General features: G+C 39.5%; 2 protein-coding genes across 4 annotated transcripts; one reads left to right on the top strand and one right to left on the bottom strand.

Annotated features, from left to right (window-relative positions):
• Positions 1–6,150: 6,150 nt before the first annotated feature.
• On the bottom strand, positions 6,151–10,158 carry stpg1 (sperm-tail PG-rich repeat containing 1). 2 transcript variants are annotated; one of them, XM_070921764.1, is made up of 8 exons: positions 10,107–10,158; positions 9,670–9,794; positions 9,470–9,571; positions 8,491–8,670; positions 8,267–8,375; positions 7,975–8,143; positions 7,685–7,875; positions 6,151–6,224 (listed from the first exon to the last, which is right to left on the bottom strand). In XM_070921764.1, the coding sequence occupies exons 1-8, from the start codon at positions 10,156–10,158 to the stop codon at positions 6,151–6,153; spliced, it is 1,002 nt and encodes a 333-aa protein (XP_070777865.1). The 2 variants fall into 2 exon arrangements, with proteins under 2 accessions (XP_070777865.1, XP_070777866.1); XM_070921765.1 differs by lacking the exon at positions 10,107–10,158 and adding an exon at positions 9,889–9,919 and having other exon boundaries at positions 9,670–9,797.
• On the top strand, positions 10,147–14,988 carry meaf6 (MYST/Esa1-associated factor 6). 2 transcript variants are annotated; one of them, XM_070921767.1, is made up of 8 exons: positions 10,147–10,236; positions 11,080–11,195; positions 11,500–11,587; positions 11,699–11,744; positions 11,856–12,048; positions 13,699–13,728; positions 14,236–14,269; positions 14,586–14,988. In XM_070921767.1, the coding sequence occupies exons 1-8, from the start codon at positions 10,147–10,149 to the stop codon at positions 14,598–14,600; spliced, it is 612 nt and encodes a 203-aa protein (XP_070777868.1). In that variant the 3' UTR covers positions 14,601–14,988. The 2 variants fall into 2 exon arrangements, with proteins under 2 accessions (XP_070777868.1, XP_070777867.1); XM_070921766.1 differs by lacking the exon at positions 13,699–13,728.
• Positions 14,989–20,701: the final 5,713 nt, after the last annotated feature.

Here is a 20,701-nt window from a genome sequence, read left to right as displayed (position 1 = left end):
ACTCCGTCCAATCCAGTGGGTGTTAAGAGGAAAATGTAGAGTGCGGGAATAAAAAAGCTTCAGTGAGTCCTGTGAGCCGCAGGACCGGAGTCAAGGTACAAAGAACGAGACAAGCCGCTTCCGGTCGGAATTTTCAGAATAAATACATCCATACTATTCCAAGTTCCACTAAAGGGTTTTCCAGAGCTTTCAACTGCATCCCTTTCACTTTGCTCAGTTGACTTGGAGATAGCTCAATTGTCATCACGTGACCTAGAAGACTGAGCTATCTCCTTGACAACTAATAATAAGTGGAGCTTGAGTCATTTTTTATTCTAAGGTCAATAATTAACTTTTAAACTCTATTGTATGCACGCTGCCACTTTTTAATTAAGGCCTTAATATATTTTTCTGATTTTCACAGACAATAAGTAACAAATCATGACATAACATTCAACAAACACAGCACATACACCATAACAAAACAAAATTAAAATAAACAATGCATTTCAAGAGGGCTGTAATGAATAAATAAACACAATAATCTTGGAAGACTTGAAGGATACCTACCGTAGCGTGGTAATTTTGGTCAGAAGGTCTGACAACAAATATTTAATAGCAGCATGATATCAAACATAAATGTTGCCCTTGAATGTATTATCAACAATTAGAACATAGAAACAATGATGCACATGACTTAACATACAGGACAGGACACATAATACAAATTAATTCAAGTATTAAATTTCTAAATACAGCTATTGTCCCAGAGGTTTCTTCATGGAAAAGTGGAGCAGCCTTAATGTAATTTCACTGAAACTCATGCTACTCCCGACCTTTGTTTGTGTTTGAAATGGTTGAAATTATTATTCTTAAAAACTATGAATCAAAGTTTTTAACAATTACATACAAATGTTTAAGTTCAGGTATCACAGACTGCCTTTGCTTCATTTTAAAATAACCATATTTTATTTTGAAGGCACGAGTGCTCCATTTCCGGTTGTAGCCTTTTTCTCGCTGTTGCTAACTTGACGCCGCCGACCTCAGCGATAAACCGCATGCCGGACAACTGGACTAAACCAACTGTTTCACAAGGGAAGAAACTAATTTACCCACCATTAAACACCTGGCCAAATCATGTGTCGAGGGCGTATTTAAAAGTGAAACAACACACTTTATACACCATAAGGCCCCTCTCGCATGTTTTAGCCGCAGGTAAAGGACAGAAGTGAACCCCGTGAATGGTTTGATCCATCAGATGATTTCCAGCAGCTGAAATCAGCCCTGCTGCCTGGAAAGAGGCGAGTTGACGTTACAGCGTATGTGTAATTACAGCATACTGTAATTAACGGTTTGCAACAGTAAAAGGCAGTTTTTCACTTCACGGACAACATCTCCATTAGGAAAAAAGCTTAGTATTATAATATTAATGTCATAAAGATACAACAGAATACTATCACACATAAACAAAAGAACACAAAGTAGGCTTTGAATGTATATAAACATACCTATGAATAGATAAACCATCCTATATATTATGGATATATTAGCCTATATATGCACAAAATGTTGCACTCTAGATGCTTAAATCATGCTACAATCATCATGCTCATAGTATTGTTAATGACAAACTGGTTAACAGTTGATAACAGTCTCCCAGGAGGAAATCTGCTGCCCAGTCTTATCTGATAAAAGGTGAAGCTGCAGGAAGATGAAACATTTATAAAAATCTCAAGGAAACAAACCCTATCCCAGTATGAATATGTACATGGCACCATGGCAGTATTAAACACTGTTTTATTGGCATACACTTAAACATAACAATTACTGGATAATTTGGATAGTGTCAAAACACTTTAGCATTATATGAAAATGATGGTCATCTTCTGTCATAGGTGAAGATAGAAGAGCAAAAAGTGGCTTCTGCAGGGTCGAGGAGGAGTGTCATTCATTTTTTAAAAGAGGTGTTTTATAAATAGTCTGACCAGAATCACACCCACTATGCTTTTTCTGGTCATTTGGATAACAAATTCAGATTAATTATAGATGAGGTCATCATTTTCCTTTTTTTCTTGAATCTGCAAGACATAAAGGATGGCACTAAGCACAAATATATGTTAAAAAAAAAAAAAGTAAACATTCCCTGGACGATGTTGGAGCTATACTAAATGCTAAAAGGCCAAATGTATGTGAGCGTTACCAGAGAGATAAAATATGCATGACCCACTTAGCTTGTTGAAGACACTAAAGACTTCATAGACTTCAAGACTCAAAGCACTTGGGTTGCGGCTGATGATAGAGACTTCTCGACATCCAGATCGTTCACTGTGGTTGGTCCATCTTTTTTTTATCTCTTTCCTGATCCTTATAGTTCAGCCTAAAATCAAACTTTTCCAGGGAAAACTCTAATCTAATTTCACAATTTAAATTTCATATGACCAAAAACATCTAAAACTTCAGCTAACTTGAGCGGACAATAGCTTCCTTTAAACGCGGTGCATGGAGGCTAAAGATGTGATGCCTGTGATGTGTGCTGAAACACTGCTAATCAATCCCTGTGACACTTGAAAGGGGGGAGAGGAGCAGCTCCATCAGGACTAATGGACTTGGATCTGAACTGTTGGTGCCTGAGGGAGGGAACGGCTCTGTTGTTGAGTCTGGAGTCTCTGTTAAAAAATTATTTGTTGATGCAGTAATGGGACTTGGAAATGCAAGTGGCAGGAAATGCAATACAGCAGCAGACAGCGCTCAATAAACGTTGCCTTTCTTGCTCATCTGCAGGAGAACCTTTGTCTCTCTTTCAACACACATACAGTACACGTACATACCCATGTTACAGTATCTGTTGCCGCGTTTCCATGTCTGCCTCTACATATCTTGATTTGCGATCTATTTCTCCAGAAAAATCAGATATCAGACATGCTGAGAGGCGCTTGAGACACTGATCACATTGTAAAATTGTTTTCCTAGAAAACGTTGCTACTGTGAGTCATGTGTTGTAGAAAGGAGAGGGGGAGGTGGGGTGCATTTCCAAGGTTATAACCTCAAAACAAATAAATTACCTCGTTTATCAGAGCACATCTTGAGCAGTGAAGGGACTCTTTGTTGCACTGGTGATGGTGTTAAGACACAGATTGCAGTGAAACAATAAACAGACTACAGCAAAGTTCACCTCAGGTCTCATCTAACATCCGCTGCACCAGTATGAATGTGTTGACAGCCACATACATAACAGCCCCTCTCTATATAAGGACACATAAGAAAATAACGAGAGTCTACAGTCATGCTAGCTGCTCTCTGATGCTGTACTTACAGCGGCGCTTTGAGCTAAATGCTAACATCAGCATGCTAACATGCCCACAATGACAAAGTTAACATGCAGATGTTTGGTAGGTGTAATGTTTACCATGGTCACCATCTTAGTTTAGCGTGCTAGCATGCTAGCATTTACTAATGAGCTCTAAACACTGCTGAGGCTGATGGGAATGTCATTAGTTTTGCAGGTATTTGATCATAAACCAAAGCATTCGACAAATTAAAAATGTTGACCTTATGGTGGTGTTACCATTGTGGTTATCACCAAAGTTATGACACTTCAACTGGAGGGGTACACGAATGTCTGTACCAAATTTCATTGCAATCCAACCAATAGCTGTTGAGATTTTCACTAAAAAGTAAAAATGTAAACCTCATTGTGGCACTAGAGGAAAAGTCAGAGGATTCCCAAAGTCAGTAGGATTCATCCTCTGGGGACCATGAACGTCTGTACAGAATTTCATGGAAATCTATCTGTTAGTTGTTGAGTTATTTCAGTCTGGCGGTGGACCAACCGACTGACTGACCCACATTGTCATCCCTAAATTCACTTCGCTAGGATGGCTATAAAACAAAATATGATGGACAAACAGGACAAGAAAACGTCTCATATTATTTAATCACACCTTCATGTTCTGATTCTCAAGGACTCCATAAATACAGAGTGTGTCTTTAAACGTTTTACGGAAGACTCATGAAATTACAGCAGAACAAATTGTGCCTGCAATCCATTGATGTGCTGCCAAGCAACAGACATAAGCTCAAGTTGACATGATTAGCTCTGATGCAGGCAGCATCACTTTAGCAGGTCAAATTACTTTTATTGGATCCCTCAGACTATTATAGGTATCGTTTAGAACCTAATATACCTGGATAGAGCACTTAAATGCATGAATAAGGTCAGATTTTCCATCAGAAACTTGAATCCTTCTCCTACAGTAAGGAGCTTCCTCAATGAGACTTCCTTTGAGGGACTGCATGTTCGTACTTGCCTGCACCTGACTAAGACACGGGGAGGTTCAGAGAAGAACCTTCCATAAACCCATAGAGGCATGTAGTTAATTACCCCTCCTACACACACTACCACAAAAGCGCTCTTAACAAAAAGCCTGCAGTGACTTTACCGACTTAAAACATTTGTCTGGATCCTCCCTGTGCGTTTCACCAGAGGGGAGAATACATTTCTGTCTGTAAAAGGGAGTTATAAAACGCTCTTTTCATTGTAAAACCCCCAAGTACACAATGGTTTGGTTTTATAGGGCGAGTACACATATTTGGAGAGCACACTGCTGAAGTCAGAGTCTGAATATAACTACAGCTGCTTCAGTGTGGGAGTCAAGCATGTCTGCAGTTGTTGTGTTTATCGAAAGCAGAGCTAGGGAAAAATCTCCAACTGGTTTCCTTGTGAGCAGATGACACTGGTTTAAATCGCATCCTTTGTCTTTGCAGATGGAAATAAAGTATAAATAACAGCTCTTTGGCACCATGTTGTTGTTTTATTCCATCACAATATCTCTCCATGACATTCATTTCCATGTTAATGACTGCATCTGATGAACACAAAATGCCATGACAATGTTTGAAACAGATTTCCAGAGTGACAACGTGTCTTAAAGCATACAGCTACAGCTAACAAGTTAGCTTAGCAAAAAGACTGGAAACAGGGGGAAATAGCTACCCTGGTTCTGTCTACAGGCAACAAAATCTGCATACCAAAAACTCACGTGTAGAAAAGACAATTTGCTGTTTTGCAGTTGCCAACAGGAAGTTACTGTGCCTGTTTGTTTGGTTTTTTTTGTTTCAATTAAAGAGCTTTACAGGTTTGATTTTGTTACTGTTGGAGACAACAAAGCTAGTCGTTTCCTCTTGTTACCTGTCTTTACACTAAGCTTAGCTAAACTAACTGGCTGCTGGTTGTTACCTTATGTTTAAACCTGCAATAACAGATTTTTTTGGCCACTTGGGGGCAGTGGAAAGAAGTTAACACAACATTGACATATCATCACCTTTTAAGTTGATATGGCGAACTGGTGAGCAAACAGTTGCTTATTTACTCATCTAGCAGTTGGGAGCAACATAAGCAACCACTTGGAGTCGTGTTTTTGGCAACCTAATGAATGTCCAAGTCTAATATTCACTCTCTTTTACAGCTGCTTTAAATATGAGCGTGGTATCAATCTTCTCAATCATCTCCATGCCAGAAAGCAAACAAGCATATATCCCAAAAAGTGAAACTGTTGCTTTAAAACAACAGAAGTGTTGCAGCCACTGTTCCAACAATATAATATCTGATAAAGGGAGTGCCTAATGTGTCCATTTGTCTTTCGGGTTAAACACCATCCCTGCCTCATGCCCAGTCAGTCACATTGCTCACATACAGAGTCACACTCCACCCCTCTGCCTACCCTCTAGCAGTTGGCACAGTCACAGTCATCTCAAGCTCTCAGCTGTTACCGTGGCGTACCACTGACTGAACCGGCAGCTGTCGGGGACTGCAGCAACACTTACTGCTATATCATCTCCAGATTAGAGCATCAGGAAACTGAGGTGAGGATAAAACATATGGCTGCTCGAGTGTTTAGGCATTCCCTTACATCACCACTGTGGATAAATACTGTATATGATTCATCTTCTAAAATATCTCAACAGTCTTACATCTCATTGGCCTGCTTAAACATAGAAATAGATACTAAATGGTGGCAAACATTTAATTTTCATCCTTTTTTTTCTCTACAAATACTGATTTTTAAAAATGTAGCGACACATACCTTGTATAGAAGCATTTTGATACAGATAATCACAGTTCATGTGTGTGGGAAAATGTACATATCTGCCGTGCAGTTTTCCTTGAAAGCTTCATACAGGAATCCAGACTCTGGAGTCATTGTAAAAGAAGGACTGCTTTGGCAAAATTTGTGGATCATAGAAACCTAGAAAGAGGGAGAGGAAGTTTAATGTAATGCTTTCATACTTACAAACATATACGCAACTTAAATACTATAATTAAGACTTGATATATGTTATTGCTAATGCTAACAACAGTTTTGCTGAGAGAGTAATGTCAGATAAATGAACAATTTGAGCGACTGCCAACAAAAATGAATCGTGCCTGATTTCTAATTTTATCTTTGAGTTTAAATACTGTTGAGCTTCATATAATAGGACAGCGACTCGTCACAGGGGGGTTACTCTTTTCTCTTGCTTCAGGCAGTCAGAGACAGAGATGAATGTTCAATGGGAAAGAAAATCCCAAAAGTCAGGGGCATTCCCTGTTTAAATGTGCCACAACTTGGTGTCGTCGGAGAATTTACCCATTCAGCTGCAGGCCAAAAAATGCATTTTTGTGCTTCTGTCAATCTACCGCTCAAGGTCAATTCTTGGCTTATTGCATTCAAAATTTCTATGATGGACAATATCAGTGCAATCTGTGAGGTGTGTGGGCTCAGCACATCCTCATAACCAATAAATAACACAGGTGAAAGTACAACAACAAAACTTTAGTCAAAGTAACTTTATGCAGCTGTTACTCCAGTTGACCCTCACTAACCTGCCTGACTTTATATGTGTCAAGGGTCAAAACGTAGAATGTGAATCATTTACAAAAGCATCATAACCAATAAATAACATAGGCAAACATTTTTTCCAGCCTCTTCCCTGACTTTATCAAGTTTTACACAACCATTCTTAATATGTACATGTTTCTTGGATAGCCGTATAACAACACGCAAAGACAAATAAGCATGTTAGCTCATTTTGCTCATAAGGAAAATGACTATTGATATGTGGATAAACAGTGAGAATTAAAACATGGGACTGATAGGGTTAAAGGAAAAATCCAAGGCAGATTCCAGGAGGTACTTCATGATGAAATGTTGTCATTAAGTTTTCATATGCACCTACTTTTCCTTAGCCTGCCTCATTTACATATACTTAAGTCAGCAGTTTCCTGTGTTTCCCACACTCGATTTCAACAACCCTGAGAGTAGGGATGCAAATTTATTGCAAACCTCGTCTAATCCCAATTTATTTATTTACAGCTGTAAAATTAGCATGTGATTACGATGGGCAAAGTACGGTGTAAGAAATGTAGTATTCCACTCCACAACCACTGCAGAAGGCAACATCTCAGCGTATTCTACAATTGTGCATGAAATGATTAGTCAAGAAAGAAACCTTTTCTCTTTGATTATGTATAGATAACACAACCTGGTGTTTATTGTTCAGTGTGTTTTAGGGAGCCAAAAGGTTTTCTGCAGCTGCACTGGAAATATCCATCATCTGCATACACAGAAATAAGACAAACACCAACCAACAACCAAACTCCATCCTGCAAAATTAATGTTTTTTTAAAAAGTATTTATGTTTTATGAAGTAGATTTTAAGTCATTACCTGGACCTGGCCCCGTATCACCCCGTGTGTTTTGGGGTATTCTTTCAGTTCTGGATGCAAATGCAGCAGAAGGCATGAGATGCTTAGACAGGCCGTTATATTCTCCTATGTCATACTGCCCAGGTCCTGGCAAGGGAGGGTCCTTCGGAACAATGAGAGGAGGCGCTGATATTGCCAAGTAATATCCCCTCCTTGAAACACAGTTAACAGAAATGTACCTTTTTAGACTATCGAAAAGAAACAAGTGGGGAACACATGTCCAAATCTGCAAATATTGTGTGTTTACTCACGGCAGGATGGTCCTCTTCACCAGTGCAGGGGCCTGATGGGGACTGTAGGCTCCTGGGCCTGGTACACGGTTGTCCGCTGGAGCAGGGATTCTCTGGGTTTTTGATTTAAAGGGGGACAAGACTGCTTTGGAGCCATACTGGATTACGTTGTTGTTCACTTCATAGTGGCCTTTAACAAATGCATAATGTAAGATTAAGACTATAATAAACACAATAAAGAATGAAAAAGACACAAAAACACAAAAAAACACTTTAAAATGAGATTATACATGACTTTAAATAGAGAACTTACATGGTGATGGCACATCTTTGTTTGGGTTAAAAGAATCGCGTCCAGTTTTTGAAAGGAAAGCTGATGTACCAACCACAGAGGAGAATCTCTCTCTACTACCACCACTGACCTGTCCATACAGGAAAAACAAAAAGCTTCACATTAACTACAGGATTACAGGATACAGACTGATACAGGAACAGTCACAGAGGAAGTAAAAGCAACTTAATAATTCACATACATACATCATATTGATTCGGGGCTGGAGTTTTGTGCTTCGGACCATCCAGCCTTACAGCCACAGGCAACCTGAACACCCTGGAGACTCCAATGTTGAAGTCATACTTGTGTATGAAGGAGCTCTGCAGGTTGTATGCATTTGGTCCTGGGATGGCTCTCTGTGGGTTCCTGGAAGCCATGGCAGCCTTATTGGAGTGAATGATAAGAAAAGGCCATTTTAATGCGCCTGGAAAAAAATATTTGGTGTATTCACAGGCAATCAGCAGAATCTAAACTTAGCTTCGGGGCCATAACTGCCATTGAGGTTGTGCCATCTGTATTTTGTCTGGGGATTTGGGGGTTTTAGCAAACACATATTCTACAACTGGAAAGACTAAAAGTCTACAGACACACTCACAACTACAATGCTAGCATGCTGATGTTTAGCAGGTATGATGTTTATCACGTTTACAATCTTAGTTTGGCATGTTAGCATGCTGATATTGGCTAATTAGCAAAACCGAAGTATCGCACAAATTAAAAGTTTGACCTGCTGATGGTGATGCTAGATGAAAGGTTACGGGATCACCAGAGTTATTGCAATTTATCCTGAGAGGACAATGAATGTCTGTACAAATTTCAAGGCAATCCATCCAATAGTCTATGTCAACCTGTTGATGGCGCTGGAGGAAAAGTCAGGGGATCACCAAATTAAGTAAGATTCATCCTCTGGGGACCATGAATGTCATGAGAAACCGTCCAATAGCTGTTGAGATAGTTCAGTCTGAACCAAAGTGGTGGACAGACCAGTCATGTTGAGAAATTAGATATACAGAAATTTATGTTAAATCAAGTAAACAGTTAAATGAAACAGAACTAATATGAATATGGAGGTTTAAAATAATTGGGACTTTGTTTTAAGTTGACCTCATTATTCCTGTAATCCTGGCTAAGGCCCTGCTCAGCATGCGCCTGAAATCAGTGCAAATGATTCAGGGACCTGACCTTGGACGCAACAAAGCCTGTGGTGCCTTTCTTAGAGAAGGAAGGACTTTTGACCTCAGCGCCGGTGATACAGCCATAGCTGCCTGGTCCTGGATTTTCATTCTAAAAACAAATACACATCATCATGATTATGTTGCATTGTTAGTTGCTGCCTTTTAGCTGTTAATTTACAGTGATGTTGGGAGAGTCAATGTCCCTACCAGGCAGACTTGTGAAGGGAATCTCTTAGCTTGAGATGAAAACCCCTTCTTTTCTTGATTTGTTATCAGCGCTCTTTGGTATTTCGTTGGTATCGAAGATGAAACGGTATAAGCCGGAATCGTATCTGCTTTAAGATCAAAAGAACCGTTATGACCATTATTATAGTTTTTAGCTAAAAAAAAAATAAATAAATAAATGAAACTTTCACTTTGACTCACTTTTATTAAATCCTCGGTACATGTTGCCCATGTTTCAGTTAGATTTCACGTAGAAAGTTACTGTTGAAGTCAGTGAATCTGAAGTCATGTCCAAACTCAGTGTCCCCACAGGCGTTGCTATGGCGACGTGGAAACAGAGCGTGGTTCGAACTGGCGTCCTGTTGCGGTCTTTTAGCGCCATCTCTCGGCGAAATTGCGGCTTATCAGGCGCTCTGTACCAACCCGCCTCTGTTTTGTTTCTAGATAGCTACATCCATCATGGCGATGCATGCGAAGGCGACTCCGCCACAGATCCCGGACACCCGCCGGGAGCTAGCCGAACTGGTGAAGAGGAAACAAGAACTCGCTGTAAGTTAATGTTACTGCCATTTCGTCAAAGAAGAAAGCGGCATTAAGTGTTTTGCCATTTATAATTACAGCAAGCTGTAATTTTAATATCAGCGTTCGCCGTTTGCTAGCCGAGGCCTTTCTGAGTGCCAAGCTAACGATAGCAGTTGCTAACGTTGGCTGTCTCTCGGTTTGCTTCTGCTCTGTTCACTCCAGTAGTGCTAGTAGCTCCTGCTAACTTCGCTAGCGAGCTACTGATAAGACAATACTGTAGAGAGCGTAACGTTATTAGCTATTATATAGGTATCTGATGTTGACTCTACTTGAACTGTTTAATAACAACACTCAATCGTTGCTATTTTACATTTTTTTGAAGTTTTACATTTTGGCGCTCACGGGCATTGCAGTAGCGTTGTTGGCTGAACATGCTAGCTAGCTAGCATAGTTACATTATAGCCGCCGCCCGGTTTAGCACAGTTCTCGCGTTATATTAGCTTTATGGGTATATTAACGTTATGCATCCATGGTTAGTTTGTTAGCGATCGCCTATTCAGACTCTAAACATTTTGGACAGAATTGCAAAGGGAAAATGCATGGTGTCAACATAAGTCACATACATACAAGATACAGTTTAAAGTAAATACTAGTTTGTAGTAGTTTTCCCTCCTTCTCATCCTTTTCATCTCTATCCTGCTTGCAGCTAAAATAATGCATTGTTACCTGTCTCCACATCAGCAACTTCACTTCGAAATCAATTTAGGAGTCCGACAAACATGACTACACATCTGTCTGATCATCTGTGCACAGTACCTACTCAATTTTCCCAGTTAATGCAAGTTTGGTCTAAATTCTTCAATATCATAGGAGACGCTGGTGAACTTGGAAAGACAAATATATGCATTTGAAGGCAGCTACCTAGAAGACACCCAGATGTATGGCAACATCATCAGAGGATGGGATCGATACCTCACCAACCAAAAGTAAGTGTTGGATACGTTACACTCGGGCTGTATGCATTGTGTTTTAAAGAGACCAAGATATCATGAAACGTTGATTACGTTTAAGGGATTTTACAGGAATCACACAAGCCACAATCAACTCAAAATAAACAAGTACAAAGTGTTTCTAAGAACTTTATTATTATTATTATTTTACTGGAAACCAGACTTGTTTTCTCTCAAGCTTTTTTTATTAGATGAGAAATGACATGAAAATGGTTCAACACTTTGTCATTCCACTTAATCATGAGCTACTAGTCTAACCATATTTCTGTAATCCTAACAGGAACTCTAATAGTAAGACTGACAGAAGGAATAGGAAATTCAAGGAAGCAGAGCGTTTATTCAGCAAGTCATCAGTCACGTCAGTTGCAGTAAGTCTCTCTCTCTCACTGGACCTTTTCACATAATATATTAGTTGCTCACCTGCTGCATGACAAGAACAGAAATACTAAAGCAACTGTACCCTCTGTTTTGAATGCCAGGCAGTATGTGCACTCGGTGGGATACCAGATCACATGAATGAAAAACGTGAGTTGTTTTTGTAACTTTCTCAAGCCAAGCAGCGTCAGAAAAGTTTCTCCTTCAATGTCTTTGGTAGTTTCTGACACTGAGTTTGTGCTGTCATTTGGATCCCGTCAGGTGAGGCGGGCAGCGGTACGGAAAGCGACGGCTCTCCAGATCTCCAGAACCAAGAGAATGAGCCCAGCCAGGAGGACACAGAGGATGTGGACTCGACACTGCAGGACCTAAAGCCCCAGAAGGCTGCCTCCTCTTCCTCCTCAGGCAGCCATCACGCGAGCCACAAGAAGAGGAAGAACAAAAACAGACACAGGTACACAATTAAGATACAAGACACAGTGTGTCAGCATGCTGTTTAATATGTGCTTCTTTTTCCCTCTGATTGTGCTGTTAATTTCAGGATTTCTTGATTAAGGAGCTGAGTTTGTTAACAGTTGATCAATAATGTGTTTACACGCACACAAAAAAACAGGTTACTGGGAAAAGTGGGTAGAAAGTGGAAGATGGACAACGTGTTTACATGTACTATAGTAAAACCTGGTTACTGTAAAATCCATGTATACATGCAGCAGGTCAGGTAAGATTTTCCCCCTTACCCTGACCAGTCTGAATTGTTTAGCTGTGGAAACTGACTCAGACTACAACGTGTCAGTTTCAGTCAGACTTTGAATTAAGATAAATTAATTGAATTTTGAATACCAGGATGCATAGCTACATGTAATGACTGTGCAGATGTTGCTCAGCAGGTAGGGTTGGCAGGCTCCTCCTGTCCACATGTCAAAGTTTGCTTGAGCAAAACACTGAATCCCAGTAGGCCCTGATGTTTAGGCCAGCGCCTTGCATGGTAGCTCGCGGTGTGAGTGTGTGTTTACATGGGTGAATGAGAGGCAGCTTGTAAAGTCCTTTAGATAAAAGCGCTATATAAGTAGTCTGTTTATATATTAAGGAACTTTCCTTGCATCCTGCTGTCACAGCAAAACCTTTCTCATTTAAAATCTTTGTCATGGTTGGTATAAAGCCTATTAGAAACCCACTTACACTTACACGTAGCAAAGGAATGATTTTCTGCTGGAGAAATCTGGCTGGGGAACAAGGAGTTTCTGTAATCTCCAAACCCAATTATGGACTTAGTTTCTTGTATATAAGACGTCTGATAAATCAGAGAATAACCTGTTTACATAAGGCAGTGGTTCCCAATGTTTTTGGCTTGTGACCCCCTACAATTAAACAATCTCTACTTGTGGATCCTCATCAGAGCTTATGGCCTTAGTATAAACTTTAGTCGTGAGCAATTCAGAGTAATTTTTCGTTCTCAAGTTGTTTCATTTAGAGGATTCTTAGAGATCCGAAAAGGTATCAAGAAAAAGCAAAAATTAGGTGAAAGTCTGGAAAAATAAACAAGTGATGGCCCCTAATTATATATATATATATTATTATAAACTTTTCCAACGATTTTGGAAAAATACTTGGAAAATATGAAAAGCTTTCAGTCTAGTCCTGTTTGGGAGTTTCTCTGAGGCACTGTTAGTCCAAGGATAAGATAGTCCTCACCTCTTTTTCTCTTGTTAAAGTGAAAGGAATATCTGATGTTGTGAATATGTAAATGTGAGGTCCTCAAATACTTAAAACTACTTCTGTTATTGTAAGAGTCAGTGTAGTTGGGTGAACAAACGGTTAACAAATGACGGGTTTGTTAAGTAGAATTGTTGTTTATGCTACAATGCAAAGACGAGCTAATAAGTTGCTTTGCAGTGTTTAATGCCAACCTGTTTTTCCTGACTCAGGCATCACTGTTCTAACCACATATTAACGCAGCAGGTGCTTCACCTAACACACTGTGAAGAGGTGGTTCTCTCACTCTGTAAAGTCTGGACTGCAGTATTATGTAGACGCAGGGCTTTAGACTCAGGTTGGTGAACTAACAGCTGCTGCTTTCTTCCTCCCCCTAATGCTGCCCCCCCAGTCCTTCTGCCATGTTTGATTATGACTTTGAGTAAGTCTGATTTTTACTTCCTGCTCCTGTGGTGTTAACATCCTGCCTGCTGTAACCACCATCCTCAACTTCTCCACCGTTTTTTCCTGCTCTCTGCCTGCCTGTGTTGACCTAGAGTTTGAGTTCAAGCCTGCTAGTTATTCAGTCATACTGCATGTTCAACACTTCATTCTTTAATTCAGCATCCAGCACTCTGAACTGCATTAGATATTCCTGCTTGTTACTGGGGTATCTCCACATCTTTCTGACCCCAGATTCATTTCATGTGTGCCTCCCCAATTCCAGCAATTCAATAAAACAATGCTGGTCTTGTCAGATGCTGGTTTCTGTCTACAGATTTGTGCACAAACAAGAACAATCACATGTTCATTTAGCGTTTTTGTTTTGGGCTGGTTTTTAGGCTTCTTCATGATACAGTAGCGGTTCCGCTTTTTACCATAACTCCCATCAAAACCAGGTTTATGATCTGTTAATATCTAATGCAGCCCTGCATTGTTTTTGTTGCAGATTTGACATGAAGGTTAACAAGAAACCGAGAGCTGTAAGTTATTTTTCTTCTTTATTATTATTATTGTTATTATTATTACATATAATATATACAGTGTTATAAAATAGTGAAAAATGTCCATTACAATTTCCAACAGCAATATATTCAGTTTACACAGTGTAAGCATTCAATTCTCACATTTACATCGCTGCAAATGTTTGGCATTTTTGCTTAAAATCACTCAAACATTGATTCTATTATCAAAATACTTGCTGATAAATTTTCTGGCGATCAATTATATCGACTTTTTGTTGCGGCTTTGACTGATCGCTGTCTTTACTTCAATAATTTTTTGTCCTTTGTCCTGCAGGATTATTCAACTTAACGAGGACGACTGGAACACCTGGACACACACGAGGATACGTTTAGAGAAACACAAGATTTTTGGACTTTGTGAACTTTTTATGCCTTTTTTTTTTTTTTGGTCATATTTCCGCCTGTACTGTGTGTATTGCTTGAAACATTCCCCCCTGCCACCTACCTTTGGTCATGGTTAAGATTTTTGACCTGCCAATTAAGTAGAAATATGGTGTTGCATGTTACTTGAGGCCTGATGATGCCTGCCTTCAGTAACACATCATCTTGTATAGTGTTAAAAAAAAAAAGATTGTATTTATTATGTAGTTAATTTCCATGTTTCCCATTGTAAGAAAGTTATGCTTTTTGTTAAGCATCACACATGGTTGTATAACCCCTGAATACCCCGGATTCTTTTATTACATGGTTTGTTTTTCAAAAAAATAAAAAAAATACCAGTAACGTGAATATGTTTTGGTTGTTTAGTAAAATGTCTGTGAGTGAAAGCAGTCCTTTTGCATCACTCATCACAGCAGTTAAGGTATTGTTGGATGTTATGAAGTGGCTGAAAAGTCATTGCTGGCTGTAATAGTCACCCTAAATCTTTAGTTTCTTGTGTCGATCCCTGCCAGATGCACGCCAGTGAAACTTTGAAATTGGCCAATTGTCGGATGGAGTTCCCACACATAGGTCCATATTATATTATGGAGCAGTTTCTTTTTTTAAATAGTCCAAATATTAGCTGTGTTTACCTAACTAATATAGAGAATAGCCAGCGCATTCTCTTCTGACAGTTCTGTTTGTTTTATGAAAATAAACTTAAGTAAACGGGCGTCTCAGAGCACAAGCATGCCGACAGCAGCATGCTGTTTGCTCAATGTTGCCTGGCTTTTGTCATAAACTTTAATATGCTGATTTAACAAGTAGAAGATTTAAACTTTTAGATTATTTGGTCAACAAATGTTTGTGAAAGTTACAGCTTTTAACACTTTTAATCTACATGTAGTCAGCATGCAGTATACAGATCTTTCACCAGGCAGCGCCAAAACACATGGTTGACATCCACCGACAGAAAGCTTGATACTTTATATTTTCATGTTTATTCACTTGTTCAGATTTGGCATTTATACCTGGAGTCAAGATTGTTACTATAAATCCTCACAAAACAAACAACAAGCAGGAGTGTGTTACATTATCAGTGAGTATAGACAATAATGATAACAGAACTTTATTTAAAGCAGACCTACACACAAAAAGATGCAATATAATGTTCTTCACAAAAGATAGAACAGGCAAAAAAAAGAGACATTCAAGTGTAGAAATGAGACAAATATAAAATGAATTAATTAGAAATGAATAATTACTACTGTTTGTGAGGTAAAATGTTTAAGTTTCAAGTTAAAAGCAAGTTTGAAAGCATGACTTGGAAGTTTTCTGTAGCTTCATATCTACCGCGCAGATACGAGTGGTATCTATCTTCTCATCGAACTCACAAGAAGAACACTAGTCATTTCCAAAATGTCAAACTGTTCCTCGAAGGCACAGCTGAGCCACTGCTCCACTCTTCCCTATTTGGATCTTTGGATTGAAAACACACTTTTTGAAAGCTCCCTTAGAGTACCTCAAAACTTGGAAGTACTTAGATTTTGCAGTGACGAGCACATGAGTCACAACAGGCCTGAAGCATCACCACATGTCGGGGGGGGGGGGGGGTCTGAGGAACCAGAGCTGCGGACAAACTCATATGATGAAGAGACTGACGGAGAAGAGTCCATCCCTGGAATGCACTCCTCGGTTTCATGCGGCTGCTCCTCCACCACCTCCACCCCAGAGTCACATTTCATCTGGTGTCATGACACAAGGACTGTTTTTTACTGCTCTATTTCTCTAGCAGGCAGTTAGCATTATGACAGTTACTTAGCCATGCTAGCAGCAGAGCTCTGGATGGCAATGTTGGTCCACCACTTTGGTTCAGAATGAAATTTCTTGACAACTAATTTTGTACAGACATTAATGTTCCCCTCCGGATAAATTATAATAACCTGTTTTTTTTAATCTTGCGCCACTATCAGGTAGCATTTGATGATAATGACATTCCCGTTAGCATCAGCTGTACTTCATGTTTAGTGCTAATCAGCAAATGTTAGCATGCTAACATGCCAAATCAAGATGACATACTTGGTGTAAACGTTATACCTGTTTAATCAGCAGTCCTTGAGAACATGTTAGCACGCTGATGTTAGCATTTAGCTTAAAGTACAGCCTCACAGTATGGTGGGGTGGTTCTGGATGATGATATTGGTCGGTTCAACATTTTGATCCGCACTGAAATATCTCAACAACTACTGGATGTATTGCTGTAAACTTTTGTACAGACATTCGTGGTCCCCAGAGGCTGAATCCAAAGAATGTGATATTCTCATAGACTTTTCCTCTAGTGTCACCATGAGGTTTATATTATTCATTTTTTAGTAAAATACATCAACAACTGTTAGATATGATATGAAATGAAATGACTAAAAACTTAACCGTAACTTTTCATCTAGCACTATCATCAGACCAAACTTTTAATTTGTCCAGTCCTTCGGTTTGTGACCAAATAACTGCAAAAGTGATTAAATTAGAATCAGCTGTATTTTGTGTTTATTGCTAATCAGCAAATATTAGCATGCTAACACTCCTAAACTAAGACTAATGAGCCGTGATACTCATTAGACCTGCTAAACATCAGAGTGTTAGCGTTGTCATTGTGAGCATGTGTGGATGCTGACGTTAGCAATTAGCTCAAAGTGCAGCCTCACAGAGCTGCTAGCATGCTGGCTGTATTTTGTTAATTTGACCCATTTCACGGCTGTATTGCTCTAAGAGGCAGAAATCCTTTTGTGGGTTGCTGTGAGTGCTTTCTCCCCCCATTACAAGTTTCACTGGTGCCTTCACTGTTCTGTACCTGTGTCAGTGATTCATAACTAATGACATGCATTGAGCATTAACACAGGTTCGGAGACATACTGCACATTTTTCTCCCAGCTGTATTATTTCCTCGTCTCCTCCCACGTCTACTTCAGCCACCTGACACATAGATACTGTAGAGGCTGCGGTTGAGACCAGGTTACATGTCAGCCCATGACTCACTCACAAGTCACATTCGAACTGCTCAACATCACCCACTACGTAATGCAATCTGGCTGGAAACTCACACTCACACCAGAATACATTCCACACGTTTGACTTCGGGGTGTGTGAGTAATGAGGCATGAATGCACGATGTGTGTTTCACCACTTAACAGCAGATCTTTGTTTCATTTCCTGTCATTTCAGGAAATTATCTGGAAAGAATTGACCAAGGCAAAACTTTAATTGAGCCGATGGGAGCCAAACAGGATGCCTTAATTTAAACGTAAACCACTCAGCTGTGTAGCGTTCAGGCCTTTCTTGTATTTTTGAGTCCAGGTTAGCAATTTAAACAAATTAGGGAAGTGCAAATTTTAGTTTTTGGGCTTAAAAGATGCTCTTGAGTTTGACTTTTAACATACAAATGTTTCATTTGGCTTGTTCAGTGTCCAGACGTGGATCACCACGACTCTCCTGGGGACGCTCCATGTTTGGAATGAATGATCTTGTTGTGTTGTTGAAATCCGGCATGTGTGTTTGGTGTCAGCCCCACTATGAAAAACACAACAGCTTTAAATAATGACTCCTCCAGCAGAAAGTGAAGTATTACAAACAACTTCAGTTCAGCGCTGCTGACCTTTACTGGAACTGGAGCTTTTCTAATCTGCCGTGTTGTTTGTCATTTCTTGTAATGTTGTTACCACTCCGTGATGAAGGCCAGTCACAGTGTGATTAAAACATGGGAGTTGTGTTTACATCTTCTTTTCAGCCAGAATCAAGTGCAGTTGAGATAAAGTGACTTTTAAATGCCTAAACTCAATATAATCACGACTTCCTTTGAATTACAAAACAAAGGTTAAAAGACAATTCACCCAAATGACAAGAAAATAAATAAAAAAAGATTCCACTTAACTTTATTGTTTCTGATATGACGCTCAAGTGGCAGGCTATTCAATATGTAGATTAATATCGCGTGTTGCACCTGCCGCAGATTCTATAGCTCTTTTTATTTATTGTCACTCACTTTTTGTGTAATTGTTTGAGTTTTGTCCTCTTTTCCTTGTAATTCTAGTACACCAAGGAAGACAGTTATATATAAAGTAATTCTTGGTTGGACATAAGGGCTCTGTGGTGTGATGTTGTTTTGCTATACGTTGACATGTTAATGCTTTATTTTGAAGCCTAAATGTGTTTTTAATTTAATGTAGTAGTTATATAACATTATTATCATCATCATACCCCCCCTTTAAAAGGCAGTAATGTTTCTCAGAGTACATTTTTTTACATACTTCATGTACTTTCCCTTGAGTAAAATGTCTTTAAAGTAACAGTACTTTTACTTGAGTATAATTTTCTAGTACTCTGTCCATCCCTGTATATACCGTTTTGATTGAGATTTTGCCAAAAAGGCATTACTAGTTAGAGTTTGCCCAGTTGTCATTGTGTTGGTTCCTTTCCTCTGAGCTCTCCGTGGACATCTCCTCCATGTTGCCCCGTCTTCTGCTTCGTGGTATCCAACCACGCAGGTAGTTTTGCTTTTAAAGGTTTTAAGATATCCGTGTGTAAGATTTCTGCCACCACCCTAATACATCCTTTGTGATGCTCACAGCTTTGAAAGAATCAACAGGCGCAAACAAGTACAGAAGAATATAAATGATAAACCACAGACGTCATTGGAACCATCTCCAACCAAATAGTCCCACGATGTAAACTGTTGACAGTGAGGACGGTGGATTAAACAAAGTAACAGGAACACTGTTCCTGAAAGTTGCTGTTTACTTTTTAATTGTTGATTCTGTGAGCACCACAAATTAAATTCACTTCCATTGTGTTGGCAGAGAGGCAGAAAGGGAGATGGTTATCTGGAAACCAGGGAAGTAAAACCACAAGGGGTAAGTGACAAATGTGTTTTGGTAATTTAAGTCATCGTTCAAAAGTTACGACAGGGTGAATCCCACAGAGTGTATTGAGCTGGCAAATGCTCAAATGTGAATACATATTGTTAGTACACACAGTCATCTAAGGACCTAAGTTGACTTTAAGAAATATGCAGTACAAATACTGTAGAAGCTGTAGGGTCTCGTGCGAGGCGTAGCCCCCCGTCCTTCTCCTGCGGTCTGTCAGTCAGAGTCATGTCGTCTAATTACTTTAACAGCCTCCACCAGCGGGATCCAGCTGAGTTTGAGTCCCCGGCCCCTCAGAGGCTGAGCGGGATGACGTGAAATCTTAAACATTCACTGAGGAGCTTCGACCCCATCCTTCCTTCCTCCTCCTCCTCCTCCTCCTCCTCCTCGTGGGACCAAACAAGACTGTTCTCCTTCATCCCTGCAAACAAGGTCAAAAATATTTCAGGAAGAGTCATGGGAAAAGCTCGAACAAATAACAGCACCACATGGCCCTTTTTATTTTTCATCTGGAGTTGATTCTGTGATAAGATTATTTAACAGAGAGAACAGGCTTGTTGCAGCAAGTCAACACTTTTACACGGGGTCATAAAAATTATGATCAAAAGCAGGAAGCTACAGGAATGTATATCACTTCTTGACAGCTAAATATCTCGGTTTATGAGGGAATACCAGGCGCCTGCAGTGAGAAGAGGGCTCGTATTTTCACATTAGCACCTGTCAGGGCGGATTACACCAACTTTATAGTCCAAATCCATATATATATATTGTCTTTTTCATATCCTTCTTATTGTTAACATCATGTTTCTTTAATTTGACTAAATAATCTGAGCATAAAGTCCACTTACTAGCTTGTCAAAGTGGACTTTTATTTTGTTTTCTGGGTCAAAAATAAACTTTTTTGAAATCAGACTTTTTAACATTAAAACTACTCCTTTCCACAAGAATGCTCCTTTATTTCTGTCTAATTAAAATACTTTCTGGACAGTTTAAAGCTGGAAGAAGCAGGAAGAAGGCATTTCAATTAGCATCAAGACCATAGAATCTAAAGTACCATAGGCCAAAATCACTTTTATGGAAAGCTGTGTCCTTTTCAGCCAGTGAATCTTAAACT

Source organism: Enoplosus armatus, chromosome 16, assembly GCF_043641665.1.
Source record: "Enoplosus armatus isolate fEnoArm2 chromosome 16, fEnoArm2.hap1, whole genome shotgun sequence".
Classification (NCBI taxonomy): Eukaryota; Metazoa; Chordata; class Actinopteri; order Centrarchiformes; family Enoplosidae; genus Enoplosus; species Enoplosus armatus.
The sequence above is the reverse complement of the archived record's forward strand: the minus strand, read 5'-3'. Positions and strand labels throughout refer to the sequence as shown.

Coding starts and splice junctions, on each gene's coding strand:
- meaf6 (XM_070921767.1), top strand. CDS start 10,147: ATGGCGATGCATGCGAAGGCGACTCCGCCACAGATCCCGGACACCCGC. Junction 11,745..11,855: donor AGATCACATGAATGAAAAAC/GTGAGTTGTTTT, acceptor GGATCCCGTCAG/GTGAGGCGGGCAGCGGTACG. Junction 12,049..13,698: donor AAGAACAAAAACAGACACAG/GTACACAATTAA, acceptor CTGCCCCCCCAG/TCCTTCTGCCATGTTTGATT.
- stpg1 (XM_070921764.1), bottom strand. CDS start 10,158: ATGCATCGCCATGATGGATGTAGCTATCTAGAAACAAAACAGAGGCGG. Junction 9,795..10,106: donor AACAAAACAGAGGCGGGTTG/GTACAGAGCGCC, acceptor ATCTTAAAGCAG/ATACGATTCCGGCTTATACC. Junction 8,144..8,266: donor CAAAGATGTGCCATCACCAT/GTAAGTTCTCTA, acceptor CATTTGTTAAAG/GCCACTATGAAGTGAACAAC.